General features: G+C 43.6%; 2 protein-coding genes across 2 annotated transcripts; one reads left to right on the forward strand and one right to left on the reverse strand.

The window, feature by feature from the left end:
- Positions 1 to 7,271: 7,271 nt before the first annotated feature.
- SLC25A53 (solute carrier family 25 member 53) lies at positions 7,272 to 17,205 on the reverse strand. Its single transcript, XM_032331318.1, has 2 exons — positions 16,675 to 17,205; positions 7,272 to 9,820 (listed from the first exon to the last, which is right to left on the reverse strand). The coding sequence occupies exon 2, from the start codon at positions 9,787 to 9,789 to the stop codon at positions 8,866 to 8,868; it is 924 nt and encodes a 307-aa protein (XP_032187209.1). The 5' UTR covers positions 9,790 to 9,820; positions 16,675 to 17,205; the 3' UTR covers positions 7,272 to 8,865.
- A 577-nt stretch (positions 17,206 to 17,782) lies between these two features.
- Positions 17,783 to 20,269, forward strand: ZCCHC18 (zinc finger CCHC-type containing 18). Its single transcript, XM_032331317.1, is given in 4 exon segments — positions 17,783 to 18,604; positions 18,607 to 19,063; positions 19,065 to 19,453; positions 19,456 to 20,269. Coding segments are annotated over 4 exon segments (1,206 nt in total). The 5' UTR covers positions 17,783 to 18,573; the 3' UTR covers positions 19,785 to 20,269.
- The last annotated feature ends 4,580 nt before the right edge of the window (positions 20,270 to 24,849 follow it).

Below are 24,849 nucleotides of genomic sequence, written 5' to 3' on the forward strand. Positions count from 1 at the left end.
GAGAGAAAAGACCACATCAAAAAGGTAGGAAGTGCTGAGATATTGTTTAGGGGAGAAACAGATTGGATCATGACTGTTGCAGAGGGGAGGGAGTTGTGGTTGTGGAGAAGGGCTAGAGAAGAGAACACAGGGAAACACAAAAGGAGAATGTCTTCCCAAAGCCATTGGCTTGGAAAATGAAAGGGGCTGAATTTCCGGAGTTCTTGCAAATAGCTGGGCTTACAGCCTGGAGTTTTAAAGGTTAGTGGTTTTGGCTGGGATAGAACTAGGAGGGCATTCCCCTGCTCCTGGAGAGAAGGCAGTCAAACAACCCCGGGGTAGACAGTGTGGAAACAGTTATCTGGCTGGGGTTCTCAGTGGGGGAGATTACTTGCTCATCTCAGAGAGCATCCCTAGGAGGATTCACAGAGATACCTTTCCGGGAACAGGGGAGCTGGCCAGTGCCATTTCCCTCCCCAGGCCTACAGCATAAACACAGACCCACCTGTTGGAGGCAGTGTAGCATGGACTGCCTGCCTAACTTGCTTGCACCAAGCCCCACAACCCTGTGCTCTGGCAGGACTACCCTTCTCTCTCTTTATAAAAATGATAATTATTTTTATTATGTTATGTTAGTCACCATACATTAGTTTTTGATGTAGTGTTCCAAGATTCATTGTTTATGTATAATACCCAGTGCTTATTGCAATTCATGCCCTCCTTAATGCCCATCACTAGGCCAACACATCCCCCCAAAACCTAAAATCCCTCTAAAACACAGTTTGTTTCCCAGTCTCCATCGTCTCTCATGGTTCTTCCCCCCTCTGATTTTTTCCCTAATGTCCTCCATGCTATTCCTTATGGTACATAAGGAATATCATATGGTATATATGATAATTGACTTTCTCTGTTTGACTTATTTCACTCAGCATAATCTCCTCTAGTCCCATTCATGTTGATGCAAAAGTTGGGTATTCATCTTTTATGATGATTGAGTAATATTCCAGTGCATATGTGGACCACACCTTCTTTATTCATTTGTCTGTTGAAGGGCATCTTGGCTCTTTCCATAGTTTGGCTCTTGTGGACATTGCTGCTATGAACATTGAGGTGCATATGGCCCTTCTTTTTATTACATCTGTATCTTTGGGATTGCCCTTTTCAATCAAGTTTGCCTCAGTCACAGTGCAGGGCCTCAGTTCTGGTGGATTCAGTGTCAGGTCTCATTTCACAAGTAGACCAGAGCACACCTAGTTAAAATTTGCCACATTCAGGCCAGGGACCAAACACCATTCACCATGTGCAAGAAGATCCTCTGCAGACAACAGGCCTGAAAGATATAGCAGCCAAAACATAACAGCAGAGTACACACAGTACACACCAGAGATACTCTCAGGTCCTGGGCACTACAAGACTTCTTCTTCATAAGGTCACTACTTTCAGGACCAGGAGACATAACTGGCTTTTCTAACACAGAAAAGAAGGCAGAGGCTTAGACAAAATATCAAGGCGAAGGAATTTATCCTAAATGAATGAACAAGAGAAGTCCATGGCTAGAGATCTAAGTGAAACAGATATAAGTAACATTCCTGATGGAAAACTTAAAACAATAATCATAAAGATACTTACTGGGCTTTTGAAAAGAAGGCATCACTGTGACCCTTACCACAGAGATAAGAGTTAAAAAAAATCAATTAAAGATGAAGGATGCAATAAAGATTGGAAATAGGCTTGATGCAATGTACAGCAGGCTGGAAGAAGCATAGGACTGAATTAGTGACCTAGAAGACAAAATAATGGAAAATAATCAAGCTGAACAAAAGAGAGAATTATACAATATGAGAATAGACTTTGGTAACTCAGTGACTCCATCAAATGCAATAACATTTGTATTATAGGAGTCCCAGAAGAAGAAGAAAGAGCAAAGGGAGCAGAAAACTTATTTCAATAAATAATAGCAGAAAACTTCCCTAATGTGGGAAAGGAAGCAGACTTTCAGATCCAGAAGGTAGAAAAGCAACAAAAGCAGGCCAATGCCAAGACATGTTGCAATTAAATTTACAAAATAATAGTGATAAGGAAAAAAATATCAAAAGCAGCAGAACAAAAGAAATCCTTAGCTTACAAGGGAAAATCCATAAGGCTAGCTGGCAATTTCTCAACAGAAAGTTGGCAAGCCAGAAGGGAGTGGCATGATATATTCAAAGTGCTGAATGAGAGAAGTCTGCAACGAAGACGATTCTATCCAGCAAGGTTATCATTCAGAATAGAAGGAGAAATAAAGAGTTTCCCAGACAACAGAAACAAAAGGAGTTTGTGACCACTAAACTAGCCCTGCAATATTAAAGGGAACATTTTGAGTGGAAAGGAGAGATCAAAAATGAAAAAGACAGAAAAGATTAGAGTCCCCAGAAACAATGACAAAACAAGTAATAAAATGGCATAAATATGTATCTACCAATAATTATTCTGAATGCAAATGGACTAAAGGCACCAATCAAAAGACATAGAATGGGTAAAAAAGAACAAGAACCATCTGTATGCTGCCTACAGTAAGAGACAAATTTTAGATCTAAAGGCAGCTGCAGATTGAAAGTGAGGGAGTGGAGAAACAACACGCAAATCCTGCCAAAGGAAAGTGAGAGTAGCAATACTTATATCAGACAAAGTAGACTTTTTTGTTCTTACATTGTTTTTATCCTGTTTTGGTATCAGGGTACTATTGGCCTCATGGAATGATTTTGTATGTGTTCCTTTTATTTCATTATTTTTAAAATTTTGATGAAGATCATTATTTTTATTTGATTTGATTATTTTGATAAAGATTAATCATTTTTTTAAACATTTGGTAGAGGGGTGCCTGGCTGGCTCAGTCAGTTGGGCATCTTTTTGGCACAGGTCATGATCCCAGGGTCCTTGGGTCGAGCCCCACATCAGGCTCTTTAGAGAGCCTGCTTCTCCCTCTCCCTCTGCTGTTCCCCTTCTTGTGCTTGCTCACTCTCTCTGTCAAATAAACAAATAAAATCTTTTTAAAAAATTTAAACGTTTGGTAAAATTCACCAATGAAACCATGTGGTCTTGGGCTTTTTTGTGCTGGGAGGTTTTTGATTCCTAATTCATCTTTCATTCTTGTTATTGGTCTAAGAAGATTTCCTATTTTTTGGATTCAAGATTCATGAGTCAATCTTGGTATCTTGTGATTTTTTAGGAGTTTTTCATTTTTTTCTAAGTTATCTAAAATTGTTAGTATATAATTGTTTATAGTAATCTGTTATCACACTGCGTATTTATGTGGTTGTCTCTTGTTTTGTTTTCCATTTTTCATTTTGGCTTTTGAGTCTTCTCTCATTTTTCTTACTAAATGTAGTTAAAGCACTGCGAATTTTGCTTGTTTTCTTGGAAAAACTTGTCATTAAATTCAATGTTATATTATTGCTTATTCTGGTCTCTATTTTATTTATCTCTGATTTTTCTTTGTTATTTCCTCTACTAAATTTCTGCTAAGTTCATTCTTTTTATATTTCCTTGTGGTGTAAATTTAAGTTGTTTATTTGAATTTTTTCTCAATACATGCATTTATAGCATTAATTTTACTCTAACATCTGCTTTTGCAGCATCCCATAAGTTTTGGAATATTGTGTTTTCTTTTTCTTTTGTTGTGAGACATATTTTGATTTGCCATTTGATTTTTATTTGGCCCATTGCTTGTGCGGTAATGTGTTAATATTTACATATTAAATATGTACTTCTTTTAAAAAAAGAAGTCAGTCTAAAATGGCTACATATGACATGATTTCAACCATGTGACATTCTGGAAAAGGCAAAGTTATGGAGACAATAAAACAATCAGTGGTTACCAGAAATGGGTTGAAGTGGGAGCTGAATAGGTAAATCACAGAAGGTTTTAGGGACATTGACACTACTCTGTATGATACTATAATGGTGGGTATATGTCATTATATATTTGTCCAAACCCAGTTTGGGTTCACAGTAAGTGTGAACCCTAAAGTAAACTGGACTTTGGTTGATAATGATGTATCAATGTAGTTCATCAATGGTGAAAAATATACCACACTTGTGTGGGATGTTGATAATAGGGGAGACTATGAATGTGTGGGAGCAAGGAGTATAATAGAACTCTCTGTACCTTCCTCTCAAATTTGTTGCGAATCTAAATCTGCTCTAAGAAAAAAAAGACTTTTTAAAGTAAATTTGTCACATTTTTTAAAAAAGAAATGACATTTACAGCTACCTGGAACAACATGGATGAATCTTATAAATAATGTGGAATGAAAGAAGATAGTCACAATTCCAAATATATAAATTACATAAAGTTCAAATATCTGTGAAACAAAACTGCATTTAGAAAATCTTATATAGAAGAAAAAAAACCTATCAAGGAAAGCAGTGGTATCACAATAGTCAAGGTTACCTCTAGGATGGGGAAAGGAATGTCATCATTGGTAGGGGACTGAAGGCAGGGACAATGAAAGGGTGGGGTTATCAAGATGTTCTATTTCTTCTCTTGGGTGGTCATTACACGGATGATTATAAATATTATTTTAACTGGAAGTTCTCTTCTGAATGCTTTTCTTAAGGAAATGGAAAGCAAGGTCACCAGCTGGGGTTGAGGATGGGTGAGGAAATGTTGAAGATTTGAGGACAAGAAAGGTGGAACAAAAGAAACAGAGAAGTTGGAGAATATAGGTAAATAGAATATTTTTTATTTATTTGTTTATGAAAACTTTTCACTTTTTTCCTGATTTATTATGGTGATTTTTCTCTCAAATGGAACATTATTTTATTCACTTGAATATACTACTCTATGCAGTTGTTCCAAAAAATGTAAACTATAATACTATTTAATGTTTAAAAATAAATTTTAAGAGCAAAATTAAGTCTTAATAAACCATATAACAATAATAGTAATACATTAGTAATTTCACCCTGAGCTTTAGAAAAGCTGACGTAGTTTATATTTAAGACAAAAATACACAGGGTTCATAAGGGGATTTTTATTCTTTTTCTTTCAATTTTTCATACTAAGTAACTTTAGCATTAAATTCTACATTTTGTAAGTTTAAATAGACATAGATATTTATTACCTCCTTATTTTATTGATCTCAAGCCCCCAAATCATTTTTTAAATGACAGGGAATGTAGCTACATTAACATCACAAAACAAAACATTGATATTTAAAATTACTAGAAAACTATTACACTCTTAAACTTTATTTGGAAGACTTAAATGGAAAAAGCTGATAGGTCTATGTAATTTTGCCTAGGTTCTTACACAAAGCAATTTGAAAACTCAGTTTAAATTGATAAGGGCAAATATAGTAAATTTATGTAATTACCACCAATGTAAATTTAAAATAGTTCACAAATTTTCATTTTATAATATTCTATAGATTTTCTTTAACTTAACATGGGGTTACACCCTGATCAACCCATCATAAGCTGAAAATATCTTATGTCAAAAATGCATTTAATACACCTAACCTACCAAACATCATAGTTTAGCTCAACTTGAATGTGCACACTTACATTAGCTTATATCTGAGCAAAATCATCTAACATAAAGCCCATTTTATAATAAAATGTTGAATATCTCATGTAATTTGTTAAATACTATATTGAAAGTGAAAAATGGAATGGTTGTGTGGGTACAGCATGGTTGAAAGTGTATTGATTGTTTACCCTCCTGATTGTGTGGGCTCAGCTGTGTGACTGGCAGCCTCAGCTCTTTGCTGCTGCCCAGCTCATTAGAGTATCTACCACCTATCACTAGCCACAGAAATGATCAACATTCAAAAATCAAAGTGCAGTTTCTACTGATTACCTATTGCTTTCACACCATCATAAAGTAAAAAAATCACAAGTTGTCTGAAAATAAATAAATCAATTTAATTTAAAAAAATCACAAGTTGAATTAAAAAAAATCACAAGTTGAGCCACTGTTAATTTGGGGAACATCTATATAGTAACTGTACCATTGTCATAGAGATAAAACACAGTCTTTGAAAAGTAATTTGAATCTACAAACATTGACTCTAGAAATAGTAAGATTATAATTCCTGAGTAGTTCAGGGATGAATATTGTGTGTGTGCATGTAGCTAGGGAATGAGTGCTCAATAAAGTAAATGGGCTAAAATATTAATAGTAGGTGAATTTGGGTAGTATATATAGGTGTTCTTTATATTTGACTTATGTTGGCAACTTTTCTATGATGTTATCAAGATACTGACCTCACACTCAGAATCATATAAATCTTGTTATTTCTAATATTATTCAGAGGAAAATTACATTGCTTGTTTTTAGCAGATGTGCTTTTTAAAATAAAAACAGTCAAATTCATTTTGGACTATAAAAAAACTTTCCTATAAACTTGAAATTATTTCTAAATAAGAATTTAAAATGGAGAAAGAGACATGGGCTGACACAGTGGCATAAGTGGAAATCCACAGCATACTCGGAAATAAATGAATGCATCTGTTGGATTAAAAGATGGGGGAGTATGGTAGTTTTATCTCCTTTTCAGCATAAAAGCCACAACTATAGGGGTACCTGGGTGGCTCAGGGATTAAGCATCTGCCAGACGTCTGCCTTTGGCTCAGGTCCTGATTCCATGGTTCTGGGATTGACCAGCATCTGGCTCCCTGCTCAGCGGGGAGTCTGCTTCTCCCTCTCCTTCTGCCCCTCCCCCACTCGTGCTTGTGCTCTATCACTCTCCAATAAAGATATTTTAAAAACCCACAGCTATAAGCTATGAATTTTTGTAGATATTTTCTTCCTTATGAGTTTGGCTTGAAAAAGAACTATTCTATTTTTCCTTTCCTTGTGCAGACCATGTATTCCCTGTCCTTGCATCCAGAGTACCATCCTACCCCACCCAAGTCTGCACAAGGACTAGATGTGGGAACTCATCTGCAGCTGTTCTGGACCAGCTATTTTCTAGTGACCTTGCTGGCAAATGCATTCTGATCTCATATTGCCTTCTGCTGTGTCTTTAATTTCTATGATATTAAGTGAGGAATTCTCAAGGCCAGAATCTATAATTATATTATTTTAAATGACAAATTCACTTAGGTGAGAAGGTACAAGTGGAGGTCATTATCACAATCATCTACAAGGAAAGCTGCAACATATGTCATCTTGGAAATCTTCAAAGTTCCAGTGTTGAAATGAATGGGACAGTTATGTAATATGTTTCTGTTTGTGAAATTTTAGTTCCTATGGTGTTGCTCATAGCAAACATGCCATCAATAACACAAAATCATCAAATGTCCCAGTTGAAAGTCATTTATTATTATTATTAATTATTATCATCAGCAGCATCATTATCATTAGCATAAAACTAAATCCTCTAATAAAAGAAAACAAAACCACACCCCCAAAGGCATGTGTCTTGCTGACGGCGAGTCAATAACATTATTTTCACGTACAAGGGACAGCACCCTGAGGATAAAGATCATATCACAGATTGATAATCAATTCAATAATTCAGCCAACATTATTGAGCACCTAGGCACAACGGGAGATTTTAAAATGCATACAAGAATCCCTGCTTTCAAGGAGTTTTACAGTCTAGTAGGAGGTATTGAAGAACACCAACAAGAACACAGGGTCACAGGAACTCAGGGACACAATGGAATCAGTGCCACGTATGCAGTGTTCTTAGAAGGGGGGAGGGTGTCACCAGAGACTAACGTCCCATTCAGTTGTGGGAAATCAGAAGAGTCTCCATAGAGAAGGTGGCATCTGAGCTAGGCTTTGAGGAACTGGAAGGATATTTGACAAACTGGCATGTGAGGAAGGGGCACTGTAAGTGGAGAAATTGTGTGGGCAAAAGCACGGCCATGGGAAAGTTCATGGCATGTCTGGAGAGAGGACAATAGTCCAGTTTAGCTCTTTGTATGGGATCTATGTCAGTGGCAGTGGTGTGATAAAATGCTGCAAGTTATATGGGGGCCATATGTCGAATGGCTCCAAATGACAGGCGAAGATTTCTGATCTTTTCGTCACAGTGACTACTTATCCACAGCAATAAAATATGCAATTATTTGTGAAGAGATATGGTCATTTCACTTCCAGATTTCCTAGAGAAAGTCAAGTGGTTTCTAGGCAATGTTTTTGCCTTGCTATCAAAAATATCCTGCCAGATAACACCAAGCCTTCTAGAGTAAATTTTTCTCATGCAACCAAATCTCTTCCTTCAAAGTCTATTCTTCCCACGCAACTAGTGACAATACTTCTTTCCACTCCTATATCCAGCTCCATCAGTTCCTGTGACAGCTGATCAGTTGAAGCAAGTCTAATTCAGGGTTTCCAGCCCCAGCTGCCAGCTGACTGAAACTAGAGCCCCCAGCCCTGAGAAGTGAGAGTGGTGGCAGTAGAGACAGTGAACAATATAGAAATGTAGCCAGCCATCTGAGGAGTTCTGTGGAATCCACATCCTAAGCCTCAAGCTTAGTTCTTTGAAACTGGAGTCCCTGGTCCTCCACTAAGTTCGGTCCAAAGGGCTAGAGGGATTCCAGAACTTATAGTGCCTAACTAAGGTCATCTTACAACGTTTCTCCTTACTGTCAAGGAATTCCTTAAAGAAATGACATTTCATCAAGGTTACAAGTTTTTTTAAGGGCCTACTGGGTCCAAGGCTGTTGAAACTGTGGACAGGATGGAGTGACTTTCTCTTTCTGACCAAGGAACCCTGTTGGGCTTTGTTTGTGCTGACAGGCTGGTAGTTGGGAACTTCTCCCATGCATTGGCAGTTCAAAGACACTAAAGAATGGTTGTAGTAGGTAACCAAGCCAAAGAAGTAAGCTATTTAGACCGACCTGGGAAGGCTTAGGATAACAAAGTTGCCACAGCCACACTTCTTGCAGCTAGTCAGTCTTTAGCTCCTTCCTGGAATGAGACCTCCTCTGCAGGAAGTCATGGATAGCCGTGGTGAGGCCCCATGTCACACTGGACCTTAGGATGACAAGGGAGCCTCCACGGTAGATCAGAAATACCTTTCGGCCCCGAGTGTCCCACACGTCCTGGGCAGAGGCCCACAGGCTTGGCATGCTCTGCCAGCCAACATGGGACTGCATATTGGCCACTAGCACAATCAGAGGATACAGGACTAGGCAGGTTATTGTTCCATTGACGCTCCCAGACACTAAGGCAGGAACCCAGTGGGGCAGGCCTTGCTCTGCCAAGCCATCCTGGATGGGGTCCTTGAAGGAAAAATACAGAGCACTCCCCAGGCTGTTCCTCAGAAGGACAGGCCAGAAACCACGATAGTAGCCCAGTGACAGCCGCCCCCATAGCCCATAAGAGTTGAACTCCTTGAGAATGCTGATGGTGCTGGGGAAGCGGGCTTGCTTGCGACCATCCTGGAGCACATTTTGCACCCTTTCAAAGGGGCTCAATGCCACAGCCTCCACCACACCTGACATGAGCCCTGCAGCCCAGCGGTGTCTCAGGGAGTGTGGCCCAACGGGAGAGAGAGAACACAGCAGGCTATCGTAAGTCCCAAACAACAGAGTTCCTTGCAATGTCTTAGAGAGAAGAGGTGGGTATATTCCCCGGTAGAAGTACTGAGGGCCTTCATGCCAAAGCTGTCGCACAGCCTCTGATGCTGCCACGGCATGGATCTGTTGCCGGAACACAACTTTATAGATGGGGAAAGTCAGAAAAGTAGATACAAAGTTGGAAACGGCCCCAAGGGCATAGGCCTGGGAGTGCCAGCTTTTCTTTCCTGGGGACTCCACTCGTGTCCTGTGCTGCAGCTCCTTTCCAGGACCGTGGTTTGGTTCCTCCATGCTGAAGAAGACTGGGTACAGATGGAAGGTACTGGCAAGAGTGGAAAAAGAGAGGTTAGACTGACCCATTAAATTTGTTGGGGGGGCATTTTTTACTGCTTAGTGAGAAACAAAGCCCCAAGAAGCATGGACCTAAGGAAAAAAGCAATGCTTTGGGTCAGTTTCAGAAAAATAGGCACACTCTTAAGAAGTCAACAAGCTTGGGCGCCCAGGTGGCCCAGTCGGTGAAGCGTCTGCCTTTGGCTCAGGCTATGATCTCAGGGTCCCAGAATCGAGCCCCATGGCAGGCTCTCTGGTCAGCAGGGAGCCTGCTTCTCCCTCTGCCCCTCCTCCCACTCATTCTCTCAATCTCTTTCAAATAAATAAAATCTTAAAAAATAAAAAAGAGTTTATTTTAAAAAGAAGTCATCAACCTCAAATTAAAACAAAGGCAGTTTTCTTTTTCTTTATTTATTTTTTCTGAAACTAATCATACCTACCATGTTTTACCAACAAATCAAATATTCTAATATTCAAAAAAGGTTTGTGATTGAAGAAAGTAAAACCAGGGCAAGAGGGCTCCAAAACCTATTACACTCAACTTTCACCACATGAAGTTTTGCATTTGATAAACTGCTAGAACAAGTTGATATGCTCTTTCCAAAGAGCGGCACTATCTCAGAGAGGCAGAAAGGCATTCAGAAGCTATAGTCCAGTACTTTCTCTAAAAGCTGGTAGTGAATGTGGGGATTGAGGAATCTCCCTCACCTGTCTGCAGAATCCTGCCAGTGTCCTGGCTGTATCATGGCAATGCTCTGTCCACCCTCCCTTTGCAGTTGAAGAACTGAAAGAATAGCTCTTCCTAGAAGGTCAGCCCCAAAATGTTCCACACCTAGCTATTTCCAAGCCTATCCTTATAGTTCTGTAGCTATATAATAGAGCAGGAATTTTTCAAACTTGACAACATGTGACATTGTTGGCCAGACAATTTTTTGTTGTAGCTGCTGGTCCTGTGTATCGTAGAATGTTTAGCAGCATCCTGGCCAACACTCACTGAATGCCTGTAGCACCAGTTGAGATCAGCCCAGCTACTATAATCAAAATCATCTCGAGACTTTGCCATATGTCCCCTGGGAAGCAAAATCATTCTTGGTTCAGAAGCCCTGTATTAGAGGTAAGACTCTTCAAGGGCGCCAAACTACTGATCCCACCCCAGAAAAGGTTGGGAGCTAGCAGATGGTTGGGTAGGTAAGAGGTAACTGGGGATTCAGGACACATGAAGGCAACTCGGGATCAAGAAGAAATGAATGCTGAGTGTAGATCTGAGAACCTGAGGGAGTCTGTCAGGAAGGAGATAGGGCTGAGAAGACAGAGGGTGCCACAGGAGGAGACAGTGTGTGGAGGAGAGGCAGCATAGAGCTGTAGAGGGAAGGGGGAGGAGAAGACAGGCAGAGGAGAGGGCACCTTGACAGGGCAGGGGGCTCACATCGGGACTGATAGGAATGGCAGACTCTGGAGCTTCCACCCAGAACCCTGGGCTGTGTGGTCCTGAGGGGAGGGAGGTGTTTGGGGCTCTAATTATGCCAGCAGTTGATGACCCCTCCACAGAGACAGAGGGGTGCAGCCTCAGGCCTCCAGGGAGGGGTACAAGCCAGGTAATGTGAGTAGCCCACTGAAGCCTTCCCTGGGCTGCCACACCCAGAACCTGCCAAGAAGTGCTTCTCCTTCCAGAATTATTCCCATCAACTCCTCCCTGGCTCCTTGCTCCTGCTCCATCCCTGACCCCATAATCTGACCTCATGGCCTCCCCCACAAGCCACACACTCTCTCTCAATGGAGGGAGGTGGAGGTTCAGCCTCCTGTGCTCTACCAGCATCCTTCCCCTAACCTTAGCACCCCATGTTTGCCTTAAGCTTCACCTCCTTAACCTGGGAGGGTCCTTCTGCCTTCTGCATCAGACCCTTTAGCAGAGAACTGGACAGAGCAAACACTTATGAGGTCCACTCTTGCATCCCTCTGGAGGCACTTCTGGGTCCCAGCTGGCCACCTCCATCTCTCTAGAGCTAAAAGAGATCCCCACACACCCCCCCCCAGGCCACAGGTAGCTCTACTCAGGTCCCCAAAGCCACAGGCACTCCCAACATTTCCCAGATCTACTACCAAGGAACTTCTTCCTCCAAATATGACCTGCACCTAAAGATGGGTAGTGAAGGAAATATTTGTCCCCTCTTCTACCTCAAAGTGCAGTAATGGTCCAAATTTCCACATTTTCCTGAGTAACCTATAAACATGTGTTGACTGACTGCATAAGACATGTGGACTTGGCGGAAACACTGGGCAAGAATTTGGCAGAGTAGCATTCTAAGTGCCAGTTCTGTTATCAACTTTCTTATGACCTTTAGAAATTCACTGACATCTTGGAGGATCATCCATCTCGGGTATAAAATGAGCTGAGGGGGTGTAATGCTCTCTAGGCATCCTCATATATTGCATGTCACTGGGGGCTGACCTGGGGGAATTTGGACTAACTTTTGATAGAAGAATCTTGCTTTTCCATCTCCAATTCCTCCTGCCATTTTTGCCAATCATTTTCAGGAATTAAAGGTGAACAGTAATTTGGAAACGCCTTAGCTTAAATATCTATTCATCATTTTTAAAATGCAATTCTTCCTATTTTGTGGGGGAGGAGGAGAATCTACTTTTTTCCCGTGTATTCTCGTGTTATGATGCCAGGCTTGTTGTGGGGCAGAGATCCAATACTGAATTCTGTCTCTATCCCTTAGTTGTGTGATCTTAGGCAAGACATTTTACTCATTTTCTGTGTCTTTAGTTAAAGACACAGAGAATGAGTAAGGAAATGAGCCAGGAAATGAAAGAGCCCTACCTCCAAAGCTTGTTGCAAAGATTAATAAAGTGAGATAAAGTGGTTAAGCATCCATGCCATGGTGCCTCAATATAAAGCATTAAAAAAAAGATGCTTCCTGACTTCACCATCTGTCTCCATAGAGCACATGTTCCTACAGGACAGTCTCAGATCAGTCAGAAGCAGATGAAGAGGTATGGTGGAACAAATCCTGTGTTCACATGGGAGACAGGGAAGACTTTTCTTCTGCAAATTCAAGGATGTTCTTTAAACAACTCTGGACGGTCTGGCCCCTTGACATGAATTCTGAAGTACAGACCACAGAATGCGTCAGGAGTCAGTGTTGAGCAGTCACTCCCTAGAATCCGTGTTGTGGCTCCTATGTCTATAGCCTAGCAAAGTGAACCCAGGGGGGTTCAGACTGCCCTGGCCCACCTAGTCCAGATGGACAGCTGTGTGACCACCCCAGGATCCAGCCCCATGTTTATCTGTTCATTCATGGCCTCCCTCCACCAGTCTTTGGTCAACTCACAAACCCTTAATGATCAGCTACTAAATCACTTGTGCGTAAATTACTGTGAAGCTAGAAATGAACAGGACTTGGTACCTGCATTCAAGGGTTTGGGGATCTAGTGGAACAGACAGTCAACAATGAGCTAAACTATACTGGAAGGCAAAATAAAGGGCACACTAATCAAGGTCAGAGCAGAAAGACAGGAGCAATTTATGTTATCTTGGACAGGGAGCAGCCAAGAAATTACTCCAAGAAGGGGCATCTGACTTGATCCTTAATCAGTGAGCAGGCTTTCATTAGGAGTGAGGGCTGCCATTCTAGGCTGAGGAAGAGGTCTAAGGCACAAGAGACCTAAAAGCATAAGTGGTATACAGCTTTGGGTGTAGGCCTTGGAAAGGAAATAGAGCTGCGGCTGGCGGAGATAAGTGGATTTAGAATAAGGGCCGTATTTTCTTCCCCCACTGCAATGTGGTAAAGCATAAAGACTCAGGTTCTGGAGTCAGACAGCCCTGGGTATGGATTTCCCTGTGCCACCTGCTAGCTATATAACCTCGGCCAAGTCTCTTCACTTCTCTAAGTCTCAGTGTCCTTATCTGTCATGAAGCTTGCACGAGATGAAGTATATAAAATTCTTAGCACAGTACTCAGTACATAAATTGCTCCTTAAATTATATTAGTAGTTTCATTTAAAAAAGAGATCCCAGAAAGAAAGATTAGATTGCAACCACACTTTTTTCTAAAGGTTGAAATCAGTTCAACATACTGGGTTGGGTCTTTTGCAGAGTTCATTTTAATTTGCTTATTTGGGAGACAGCAGAGCAAATTTGTTCATGGGCTTTGGAGTTTGACAGCCCTAAGAGGGCTGGAGTCCCCTTTCTCTACTTCTAAGTTGTGTGGCCTCATATAAGTAACTTAACTTCCAGGAAACCCAGGTTCCCTACCTGCAAAATGGAATAACAATACCTGTCTAACAGAGCTGCTGAGAAGCTTAAATGAGATAACAGATGGAAAGTTCCTGGCACAGGGGAGGCAGGCAGCCAAGGAAAACTATTACTGTTTCAGCTGAAAAGCTTTATCTCCCTAACATTCAGGCTTTTAAGGTTTCTTTGTTGAAATTGGAAAATGTGGTCTCATTAGAGCCATGAATTGGAACACACTCCCACACATGAAGCCAGAGATAAGGGATGCTCTGTATCCAAGTGGAGCCAGCTTAGCAAATCCTCCTCTCAACCTTGCCCAAAGAGATCCTCGCTTTGTTTGAAGGGCCCAATCCAGGCACCTTTACACAATCCATTTCCTTTCACTTTTTTTGGGGGGGGGAGTGGTCAGAACTCTAGGATCTATTCTTTGTCCTATTTGATCCCATCTCCACCAGCTGCAGATCACCTCAGTTGGCAGAGAAGCTAATTTAAACACTGGACAAGAATCTGCTGAGACTCAGGGTCAGATGTCATGGCATTGGGGAGCAGAAGCAAAATTCTGAAGGAAACCCAAGAGCTACTGCCGGCATCACCCTGACCATGTGAGGAGAGCCTTCTCTCTGCCTCCCACGCCCTCCAGCCTCCACCACCTATCCCACACTGTCCCATCCATAAAAGAAAGGCCACAATCCTCAGATAAAAGTTCTCATCTCCAAATTTGAAGTGTTTACTTCAAGGAACCCCAGGTATCAGGTTTGTCAAACGAGAAGGCAGAAAAGAGCATCAGGAGAAGTACCTTGGCAGGTTGAAAATGAATCCAACAGCAGTTCAATTGTTCATTTGCTTGCAAGCATCAGGAGTCCAGAACAGGCCCTGCAGGGGACCTTTTAACCACAATTTACATCAGAAAAGTAAGACCTGCTCTCCAAGAACCAGAAGTCATAGAATATAGAGATGGTTTCCCAGCCACTGGCATCACCGCCCATTCAAGCTGGCAGCCCTGCAGGACAGCCCTGCATGCCGTTTCCATGGAGTTGCTCCTGCTCTGGGGCCAGTGATGCCAAATCCAGCAAAGGAGAGGTCCCCTCAAGAGCTCACAGAAGGGCAACCTAGCAACCTGTCCTCAAGCCAGGAAATGAAAGAGCTGTATCAGCAGTAGAGAGCAGGGGATCGGGAGTTAGGTCAAACTGTTTCATTTCTCATACTTCTTCCTGAAGTGCAAGTTGACAGAGGAAGATGTTACCAAGAAAGATGGCAGGGGAATGATTCTTAAACCACTCCTGGGCCACAGACTTCCTTGAAAATCTCCAAAACTAAGAACTCAGAAAAATATGCAGAGTCCAAATTCTTTGTAAACGATTTCAGAAAGGACCCTAGGTAGGAACCTCTGCTCAGTGGAGTAACGTGTCATGACCGATGTGCCGTGTGGCCAGATATATTGGCAGCAGGCCATTTGCTTATTACCCTCAGCATGATGTGGTGTTTCCAGCAGTGATTCATAAACTTCTCTACACCTCAGAATTAACTACAGCACTGGTTACATATATAAATCACACTCCCCACCCTAGTCCTAATAAATCTGAATCCCCCCAGAGGTAGAGCTCAGGAATCTGCCTTTCTAACAAGCTTTCCAAAATGATTTTGAGGCAGCCAGTCTTGTACCCATACTCTGGTTAATAGCATGGGTTCTAGTGTCAGAGAGATTTGATCCATATTTTGGCTTCACCTTGTACTTTCAGGCAAGTCATTTCACCTATGAGTCTTGTTTCCTTCGAGCTTATATGCTGTAGAATTTTTTTTTAATAAACTGGCAGCTTACTGTAGTATAAAAATGGTGTAAAATGGGAAAGAAAAGTGCATTAGTCTCTTCCTCTGTATAATGGTTCCTGCAAAAGTTGCCCAAGGCTCTTTTCCCTACTCCCTGCTGCCTCCCCCAACCACTCTCACTCAACACTCTCATCATGCCAAGACTGCTGGTGGGTTTGAGACCACCAACGTAAAAATACTCAGTAGGCAGTTCAGCTGGGCAAATAGTTAACATTAGAATAATAGGCTTGGATGCAAAATCGGATGCTGAAACTTATTTGCTGTGTGATGCTGGGCAAGACGCGCCGAACCTGTTTCCTCATCAGTACAATGGAGATTAATAGTCCTTGCTCACCAATTCTATATGGTTACAAATGGCCCCTCCCATCTCCACTTTGGCTTTTCTCTACTAACCCTCAATCTGAGAGTAAAAAGGCGTGTTTACAAGGGGAGGCCTTTGAAATCGGATGTGTTGACTTGGGTGTGATCTCTTAGCTCTGCCCTTCCTCACCCCACTGCCTGAGTGGTGAAGTGCCCTCTCTGTTAAAACCACACACCGCTACCTCCTTCGCGGGGCTGCTGAGAAGAATATATGAGGCGTCCGGGCAAGCGCATTCGCCTGCAGAAAGTGCTCAGTAAATGCTTTCTCCCCTTCCCCCTATACAAACGCGAGGGGCTTTTATTGTTCACTTGATTCTGTCCCACCTCGTGTTTAAGGCATCCGGTCTCAAAGCGCGGTAGGAGGAGAGTCGAGATGGAAGGGGTGAGGGAGAAAGAAAGAGAAGAGGAAACAGCAAACTCACGGGTAAAATGCAAATCGGCCCGGTTGGTGCGTCTGAGCTGCACTTGACACCGCGCTGGCTCCCGCGCCCGTGTGCCGCAGCCCCAGTCGGCCTGCTCCCCCCTTTTGCTAGCAATGGCCTCGCGGCCCAAGGCTGAGGGGGAGGTCGCCCCCGCGCCCCGCTGATTGGCCGCGCCGCCCCGCTCATCAAGCTCTTTTGTGTCAATGGGCAGTGGCAAACTGAAGCGGCGGCTGCTGGGAGGGCCCAGCCGGTGGGCGGGGGCGGCCGCGGCTGCCGTGGGAACCGTGCAGCCTTGACTTGGCTACCCCCTGACTGTGCGGCTGTACGGTGCAGCTCCATCCGGCAGCTCCGGCTTGCTCAGCTGCGGAGAAGGCGTCATCCTTTTCCTCTAGAGGGCTGCGGGGACTGGAAGGCGGCATCCGCAGCTGTCCACACCGGAGCATCCACGGCCCACCAGCACAGCACAGATTAAAAAAAAAAAAAAAATTAAAAAGCCGGGGTAAAGAGTTGCGGGGCGCGATTACCGGGCGCGCAGAGAGGAAGGGGAAGCTCCACCGGTACTGGGCGGCTCCCCACTTGGGGAATCGAGAACTGCGAGGCCGGGGAAGGAGCACTCCCACGGCCCCGCTGCGCCGAGGGAGGAGGTAGGGTTTTCCTGGGTGCTGCCAAATGGGTAGGATTTGCCTGGCTTGAAAGGGGGGGACGTTTTTAGGACGGGGTCGTAAGGGACAAGGAGGAGATGATCCCAAGCTGTCTGCCTTGAACCCCTTTGCATTTCTCCATCTCATCCTGGGGAGGATTATGTGGGGGTGCGTGTCCAACTCTTACTCCCTTTCTCCGTGGGAGGCCATCAAAGCTAAATCGGAACTTGAATTCTGTGCAGCTGATTGCAGAGCTGGTAGGCCAACAATTTCCCAGGGGACGTGTAATGGAAGGGGTCACTTTGACTTGTATTCAGAAGGTGGGAGAGGGAATTTTCTGTCTGAAGTTGGGAGATGGAATTTTCCTGTCTAGCTACAACGGAGCTGGGGCTGCCGGTAGGGAAAGGGAGTGGGATGAGGGGTGAGGCTGCTTCTGACCCTTCCCTTCTCTGCCCTATCCTACGGGACCGACACAACCTTGACGCCCTGAGGACTGGTATCTGCAAACCCCACTGGACGGAGATCAGGGCTGGGATCTGCAACCCCAGTGGACAGAGATCAACCTACCCCGAAGGCGAGCTTTTTCATGGAAGGCACCTGCTGCAGACGCTGGAAGTGAATTAAAGGGGTGCACTTGTTCCCGAGCTTATGTTTTATAATCCTAGAAGTAAGGGGAGAAACTTTTGAAAAGGGTGTGTGGTTGAGATCTGAAACGTGAGTTTAACAGATATCTTTAATTTTTTTTATATATGAGTATAGCTGACACACAGTGACAATGGTATCTTATTACCTCTTATTATCACAAATCTATGAGATTTAGACCATTGCACTCTTATTTTGAGAGCCCAACAACAGCTCCACACACACTATTTCACCTAGAATTCAAAGCAACAGTTGCCCTCCCTCCTGGAAGACTGGCCAGAAGCGATGGATGTAACTCTGAAAGGAACCCTGCTAGCAGGAGAACCCCTGGTAGCTCGAGAAAAGTTGTAATTGCCAGTCTCCTGCAGGCTATTTTTAGGTCAGTGGACAAATATAAAAAGTACTGCAGGGTGCTCATTAAAGTAAAACAACTGCAGACCCCTTCCCTGCAATCTACTGCCTTATTGACCTCCCCCCCCACCCCCGCTTTTTCTTTACAGTCCCTATTGAGATACAAGGAAGGCAGAGCCCGGGAACATTGCTTCCTCCTACAGATTAGGCTTTTCTAAAAAGTCTGAGCATCTTGTTATATTCAGATAGACGACCATCATCCGTCATGGCTAGCGTCATTGCACCAGTGGGTAACAGCTGTGGCAAAACACACCCTTGCCACCTTGGGCCCCTTCAATTTTGAGGTCCCTGGGGAGGAGTCTTGGTCCTTTAAAGGTCCACATGGCAGAAAGAAATGTGAAGTTGTTCTTCGGGAGAGTGGTGCCAGCCCAAGGGAAAGAAACCTTCGAAAACTGGCTGATCCAAATCAATGGGGTCCTGCCTGATTGGAATATGTCTGAGGAGGAAAAGCTCAAACGCTTATTGAAAACACTTAGGGGTCCATCCCGGGAGGTAATGCATTTGCTCCAGGCCACCAACCCCAATCTAAGTGTGGCTGATTTCGTGTGGGCGATGAAACTGGTGTTTGGGGAGTCTGAAAGCAGTGTCACCACTCATGGTAAATTTTTTAACACTCTGCACGCACAAGGGGAGAAAGCGTTCCTTTATGTGATCTGTTTGGAAGTGCAGCTCCAGAATGCTGTTCAGGCAGGGATCAGCTCAGAAAGATGCCAACCAGACTCGCCTGCAGCAGCTCCTTTTAGGATCTGAGCTAAATAGGGACCTGCACTTTAGGCTAAAACATATTCTCAGGATATATGCAAATGATCAGGATCATCTTCCTAGTTTCTTGGAGTTAATCAAGATGATAAGGGAGGAAGAGGATTAGAATGACACATTTATGAAACCAAAGCGACCCAGGAGGTCTGAGGTAATCTTGGAGAGGGCAGCAAGCCCTGTAGTATTTCAGGGCCCCCAGCCAATAGCAATCAGCAGCGACTTCAACGTAATAGAGGTAGATGATACCCTTGATGACTCAGATGAGGATGTTATCCTGGTGGAGTCTCAGGACCCTCTACTTACATCCCTGGAAGCCCCACCCCTCAGAGAAGGGCCAGACCTCTTGATCCAATACTGGTCATTGATTGCACCAACAGTTCCCGGGCTCAATCTCCTTACACCAGTGGGGGTTCTGGGTATAAGAATAATGGTCCTGGGGATGTGTGTAGAGCCAGGAAGTGAAAATACACAATCTTCTGTTCATATTGTGGTGAGGAGGGCTACTCAACGGAAACCTGTAACAGTGAGAGCAACAAGGCCCAGATGATTGAGAATCTCGTCATCACCCTGCTGGAGCTGACACATACAGAGAAGGAGAAGTCAAAAGAGGTTCCTGGCAAACACAATGACCTCTTTGGGCCTTTAGTAAGGTATTAGAATGAGCCCTACGTGAACCGTCAACTGTATTCATGTGGGGAAAACAGCGGGGTGGGGAGAAGTAGACTTCTGTCTGCATTAATTAATCCACAAAGTGGTTTTATTTTGGGCAGAAAAGGTCTTAGATGCCACCAAAATGGAGGTGATGGCCTCAACCCTGTCCCTGCTCCCTCCTCTGTCTGCCTAAGGATCTATTCTGTGTGTGTGTCCATTTCCTTGATGACTATTCTTTTAATGAAAGGAGTATAACTCTGTTAAACCTTCACAAAATGAAGGAAAATACAAATTACTGGAAAATCTCCATCCTTTTATAAACATTGTCAGCCCTTTGAAGAGTGTCCTTCTGGATACTTCTCTGTAATTGTGTACCCAGATAGATATATGTATAGATAAGTGATCAAATATAAGTGCTCTTCTAAACTGTATATTTTTCACCAAACAATATATGTTGTGGAGTTCTGTGTCAATGAATATATATAAGCATCAAGTTCAATGTCTCTGTGTATGATGTTACTTTTAGGAATATAGAGGAAAAATAAATAAGAATCAAATGTAGAAGCTTTAGTGGGGGAAGGTCATATGGTGAAATAGAGTTCTTAACCAACCTCATTTACAGATGAAGAAAAGGGAAGCTGAAATGGCCTGAATTTCTCCCAAAAAGGCCTTTATCACAGCTGACCTGTCTCTTAGATCAGGGTCAAATATGCACTCAGTAGTTAATATTGCAATGCTTTCTTCTCTAATGTATCCTGAGAAATGTGTTGATGGGCAGGGGTGGCGGCAAAAAAGGGAAATGGGTATTTCAGGAGTTCCATTCCTGTTCACTTTGGGAAGGAGTAGAGTAGATTTGTTAGACTGTGGCTCTTGCTTCTGGACAACAGCTGGTGGCATCAATAAGACTGTCCTTTGGGCTGACCTACCCTCTGCTTTCTCCCTCAGTACTGAGAAAGCAGATACTCATGAGAATTTAGTACCAGGAAGCTCAGCACCTCCCAAGCCTCCCCCTGGTTACAGGCTAGAGGACACCAAGAAGCCCAAGGAGTCAAAGCTAACCTTGTCCTGCTCCAACAAATGGGAATATCCAAGGAACGATGAAAAGTCATCTGGGTGCCAGGGTGTATGAAAAAACATGGGAATCAGAAAGCCCACATGCTCTTTTAGAACTGAGGACATTAATAGGAAAAAAGAGATCACAGAAGAACTTTCCTGGATACCTGCTCCTGCCCATCTCACGACCCCAGATTGGAGGGTGATAAAAAATGACCCTCTGTCCTTAGGGATCCCCTGTTCATCGTAGGTATATTGGTTCCTATCCTTGTGAGCAGGACAAGATTGATGGCGGCTGATTTTATTTAAGGCAGGGAGTGGAATGAATGCAGACCTGAGGGAGTCTGTCAGGAAGGAGATAGGGCTGAGAAGACAGAGGGTGCCACAGGAGGAGACAGTGTGTGGAGGAGAGGCAACATAGAGCTGTAGAGGGAAGGGGGAGGAGAAGACAGGCAGAGGAGAGGGCACCTTGACAGGGCAGGGGGCTCACATCGGGACTGATAGGAATGGCAGACTCTGGAGCTTCCACCCAGAACCCTGGGCTGTGTGGTCCTGAGGGGAGGGAGGTGTTTGGGGCTCTAATTATGCCAGCAGTTGATGACCCCTCCACAGGGACAGAGGGGTGCAGCCTCAGGCCTCCAGGGAGGGGTACAAGCCAGGTAATGTGAGTAGCCCACTGAAGCCTTCCCTGGGCTGCCACACCCAGAACCTGCCAAGAAGTGCTTCTCCTTCCAGAATTATTCCCATCAACTCCTCCCTGGCTCCTTGCTCCTGCTCCATCCCTGACCCCATAATCTGACCTCATGGCCTCCCCCACAAGCCACACACTCTCTCTCAATGGAGGGAGGTGGAGGTTCAGCCTCCTGTGCTCTACCAGCATCCTTCCCCTAACCTTAGCACCCCATGTTTGCCTTAAGCTTCACCTCCTTAACCTGGGAGGGTCCTTCTGCCTTCTGCCTCAGACCCTTTAGCAGAGAACTGGACAGGGCAAAGACTCATGGGTGATGAAGGATAGTTAGAAGAAAGGCAGGCAGGGACAAGAGGCCTCTGCCCTAAGAGGAAACCACACTTTAAAAGATTTTACACCACCCTAGAAGGAGCCCTCCACCCTTTCCCATGTGACAGGTAGATGACAAAAACCTGATTGTATGGCAGGTGCATGGAGGGTTAGTCAGATTAAAACAGCTCACCACCAAGCCCAAAATATCCCGTAGACTCAGAAACTCCAGTGGCAGCCCTCTCAGGTCCACTCCCTCTTCGGGAGCTTTGTACTATGGTTCAATAAACTTTACTATCACTCAATAAACTTTACTATCGCTCAATGAACTTTGCTCTGCTGCCCACCACTCTTCATATGGTCTACATTTTCCCTCTTCAGAAGAAGCATGGCCAAGAACCATGGGCACCAAAGGAAAATAAATCCTGTAACAACAAGGTCCACTTCTTGCATCCCTCTGTGGGTACTTCTGGGCCCCTGGAAGCTACCTCCTTCTTTCCAGAGCCAAAAGAGACTCTACCCCCACCCCCAGGCCACAGGAAGCTCCACTCGGCCCCCAAAGCCACAAAGGCCACCAACATTCCCTGACTCTTGGTCTTTAAGCCCTTTATTCCTCCCTTTCTCTAAATCTTCCCTTGCAGGGGATCTGCCCATTCATCTATCCTAGATTCAAGCATGGCCTTTTCTCAGCTTTACTCTATAAATGCTTGTTGAAATAATTTGTCCAAATAAACAGTTTATGCTGTCATAATTTCTTTCTGGGACCAGGTAGGGGAAAAAGAAAAATGAATATGATACCTACCACTGCCCTCCTTTTCACTGGTATTAGCTTGGGGGTTAAATATAGACCACAGCTTTGCAAACATATTCTATGATTCATCTTCATTTCTTCCCTCCCCACCCTCCTCTTCATCCTGTACACTTAAAACTGTCTGAATTTTTTTTTTCAAATGATGCAAACCTGATACTTTATTTCACTTTGTGTAACATTGGCTTTTCCAGTATTCAGGACATATGTATTTTCCCTCTGGGATCTGGGCATTCAGATCAAACTAAGGGAGTTAGCCAAGAGAAGGCTTTTAGAGAATTTGGAGTCTGATAGCCTTCATTTGAGAATTATTTTTCCTTTCCCCTTCACTCTCATTAATTGCTAAGAGATGGAATGAGTCTCTTTTCAGGAGAGACTAGCCTGACCTTCCTCTGCATTATTCCCCTCCTTCTAGATACTATTTTCCCTTGGTCTTTGACACCCATCTCATTGTTTCCCCCTCCCAGATCTTTTCAATGCCTGCTTCTCAGTCTCCATTGCTGAATCTTCTTCTTTCTCTTCCTGATCTTTCCTAAACAGCAATAGAAATTAAAACTACCACAACTACAATTTATTCAAAGCTTATTATGTGCCAAATACTCTCATGCCAAGCACATTAAATGCAGTAGCCCTTTAATATCAGTAACCCCAAAAGATAGCTCTTACTGTTACTATTTCTACTTTACTATTTTTAAATTATTTTTAAAAGATTTTATTTATTTATTTAAGAGAGACAGAGTGAGTAAGAGAGAGCACAAGCCAGGGAGGGGGACATTGGGAGAGGGAGAAGCTGACTGCCCACTAAGCAGGGGTCCCCTATGTGGGGCTCAATCCCAGGACTCAGGGATCATGACCAGAGTGGAAAGCAGATGCTTAACTGACTGAACCATCCAGGAACCCGTCTAATTTACTAGATGACATTAATTCAATTAGTATTTTTAAAGCTTTTTTTTTTTAATTTTTTATTTTTTATAAACATATGTTTTTATCCCCAGGGGTACAGGTCTGTGAATCACCAGGTTTACACACTTCACAGCACTCACGAAAGCGCATACCCTCCCCAGTGTCCATAATCCCACCCCCTTCTCCCAAACCCCTCCCCCCAGCAACCCTCAGTTTGTTTTGTGAGATTAAGAGTCACTTATGGTTTGTCTCCCTCCCAATCCCATCTTGTTTCATTTATTCTTCTCCTACCCACTTAAGCCCCCATGTTGCATCACCACTTCCTCATATCAGGGAGATCATACGATAGTTGTCTTTCTCTGCTTGACTTATTTCGCTAAGCATATTTATTTATTTGAGAGAGAGTGAAAGAGAAGGCACAAGGTGTTGGGGGTGGGGCGCAAAGGGAGAGGGAAGCAGACTCCACCAAGTCAGGAGCCCAAATCAGGGCTTGATCCCGGGACCCTGGGATCATGACCTGAGCCAAAGGCAGAGGCTTAACTGACCGAGCCACCCAGGCACCCCTAATTCAATTACTAGTAACTGCCACCTATTTCGGATGAGGAAACAGGCTGGAAAATTAGGAAACTACCTAGGGTCATGCCAGATAATTAGTGGTAGAGCTAGGGATGAGACTCCTGGCTGACTCCAAAGCCAGTGCTCCTTCCTAAAGTTAGTTCTCATACACAGCATCCTCTGACATAGGTGCTATTACTATCTGCACATGACACCTGAGAAGACCAAGGTTTACACATATGAATTGCTTAGCCAAACATCGTAAGAGCAAGTCACACACAAGGATGGAACACACAAGGATGTCACACACAAGGATGGAAACTTCTTTAAAAAAAAAAAAAGATTTTGGGGTGCCTGCATGGCTCAGTGGGTTAAGCTTCTGCCTTCAGCTCTGGTCATGATCTCAGGGTCTTGGAGTTGAGCCCCGTCTTGGGCTCTCTGTTCAGCAGGGAGCCTGCTTCCCTCTCTCTCTCTCTCTGCCTGCCTCTCTGCCTATTTGTGATCTCTCTCTCTCTCTCTCTCTGTCAAATAAATAAATAAATAAATAAAATCTTTTTAAAAAATCTTTTTAAAAGATTTTTAAAAATCTTTTTTAAAAAGATCTTTTTTAAAAAAAGATTTTATTTATTTACTTGACAGAAAAAGAGCAGGAGAGAACATGCATGGGGAGTGGTAGAAGCAGGCTCTCTACCAAGCAGAGAGCCTGACCCAGAACTCCATCCCAGGACCCTGGGATCATTACCTGAGTCAGCCAA

The sequence above is a fragment of the Mustela erminea genome, chromosome X (assembly GCF_009829155.1).
Source record: "Mustela erminea isolate mMusErm1 chromosome X, mMusErm1.Pri, whole genome shotgun sequence".
NCBI classification, from domain to species: Eukaryota; Metazoa; Chordata; class Mammalia; order Carnivora; family Mustelidae; genus Mustela; species Mustela erminea.

What these genes read in the sequence shown, in the direction of transcription:
- SLC25A53 (XM_032331318.1), bottom strand. Translation starts at nt 9,789, where the DNA reads ATGGAGGAACCAAACCACGGTCCTGGAAAGGAGCTGCAGCACAGGACA.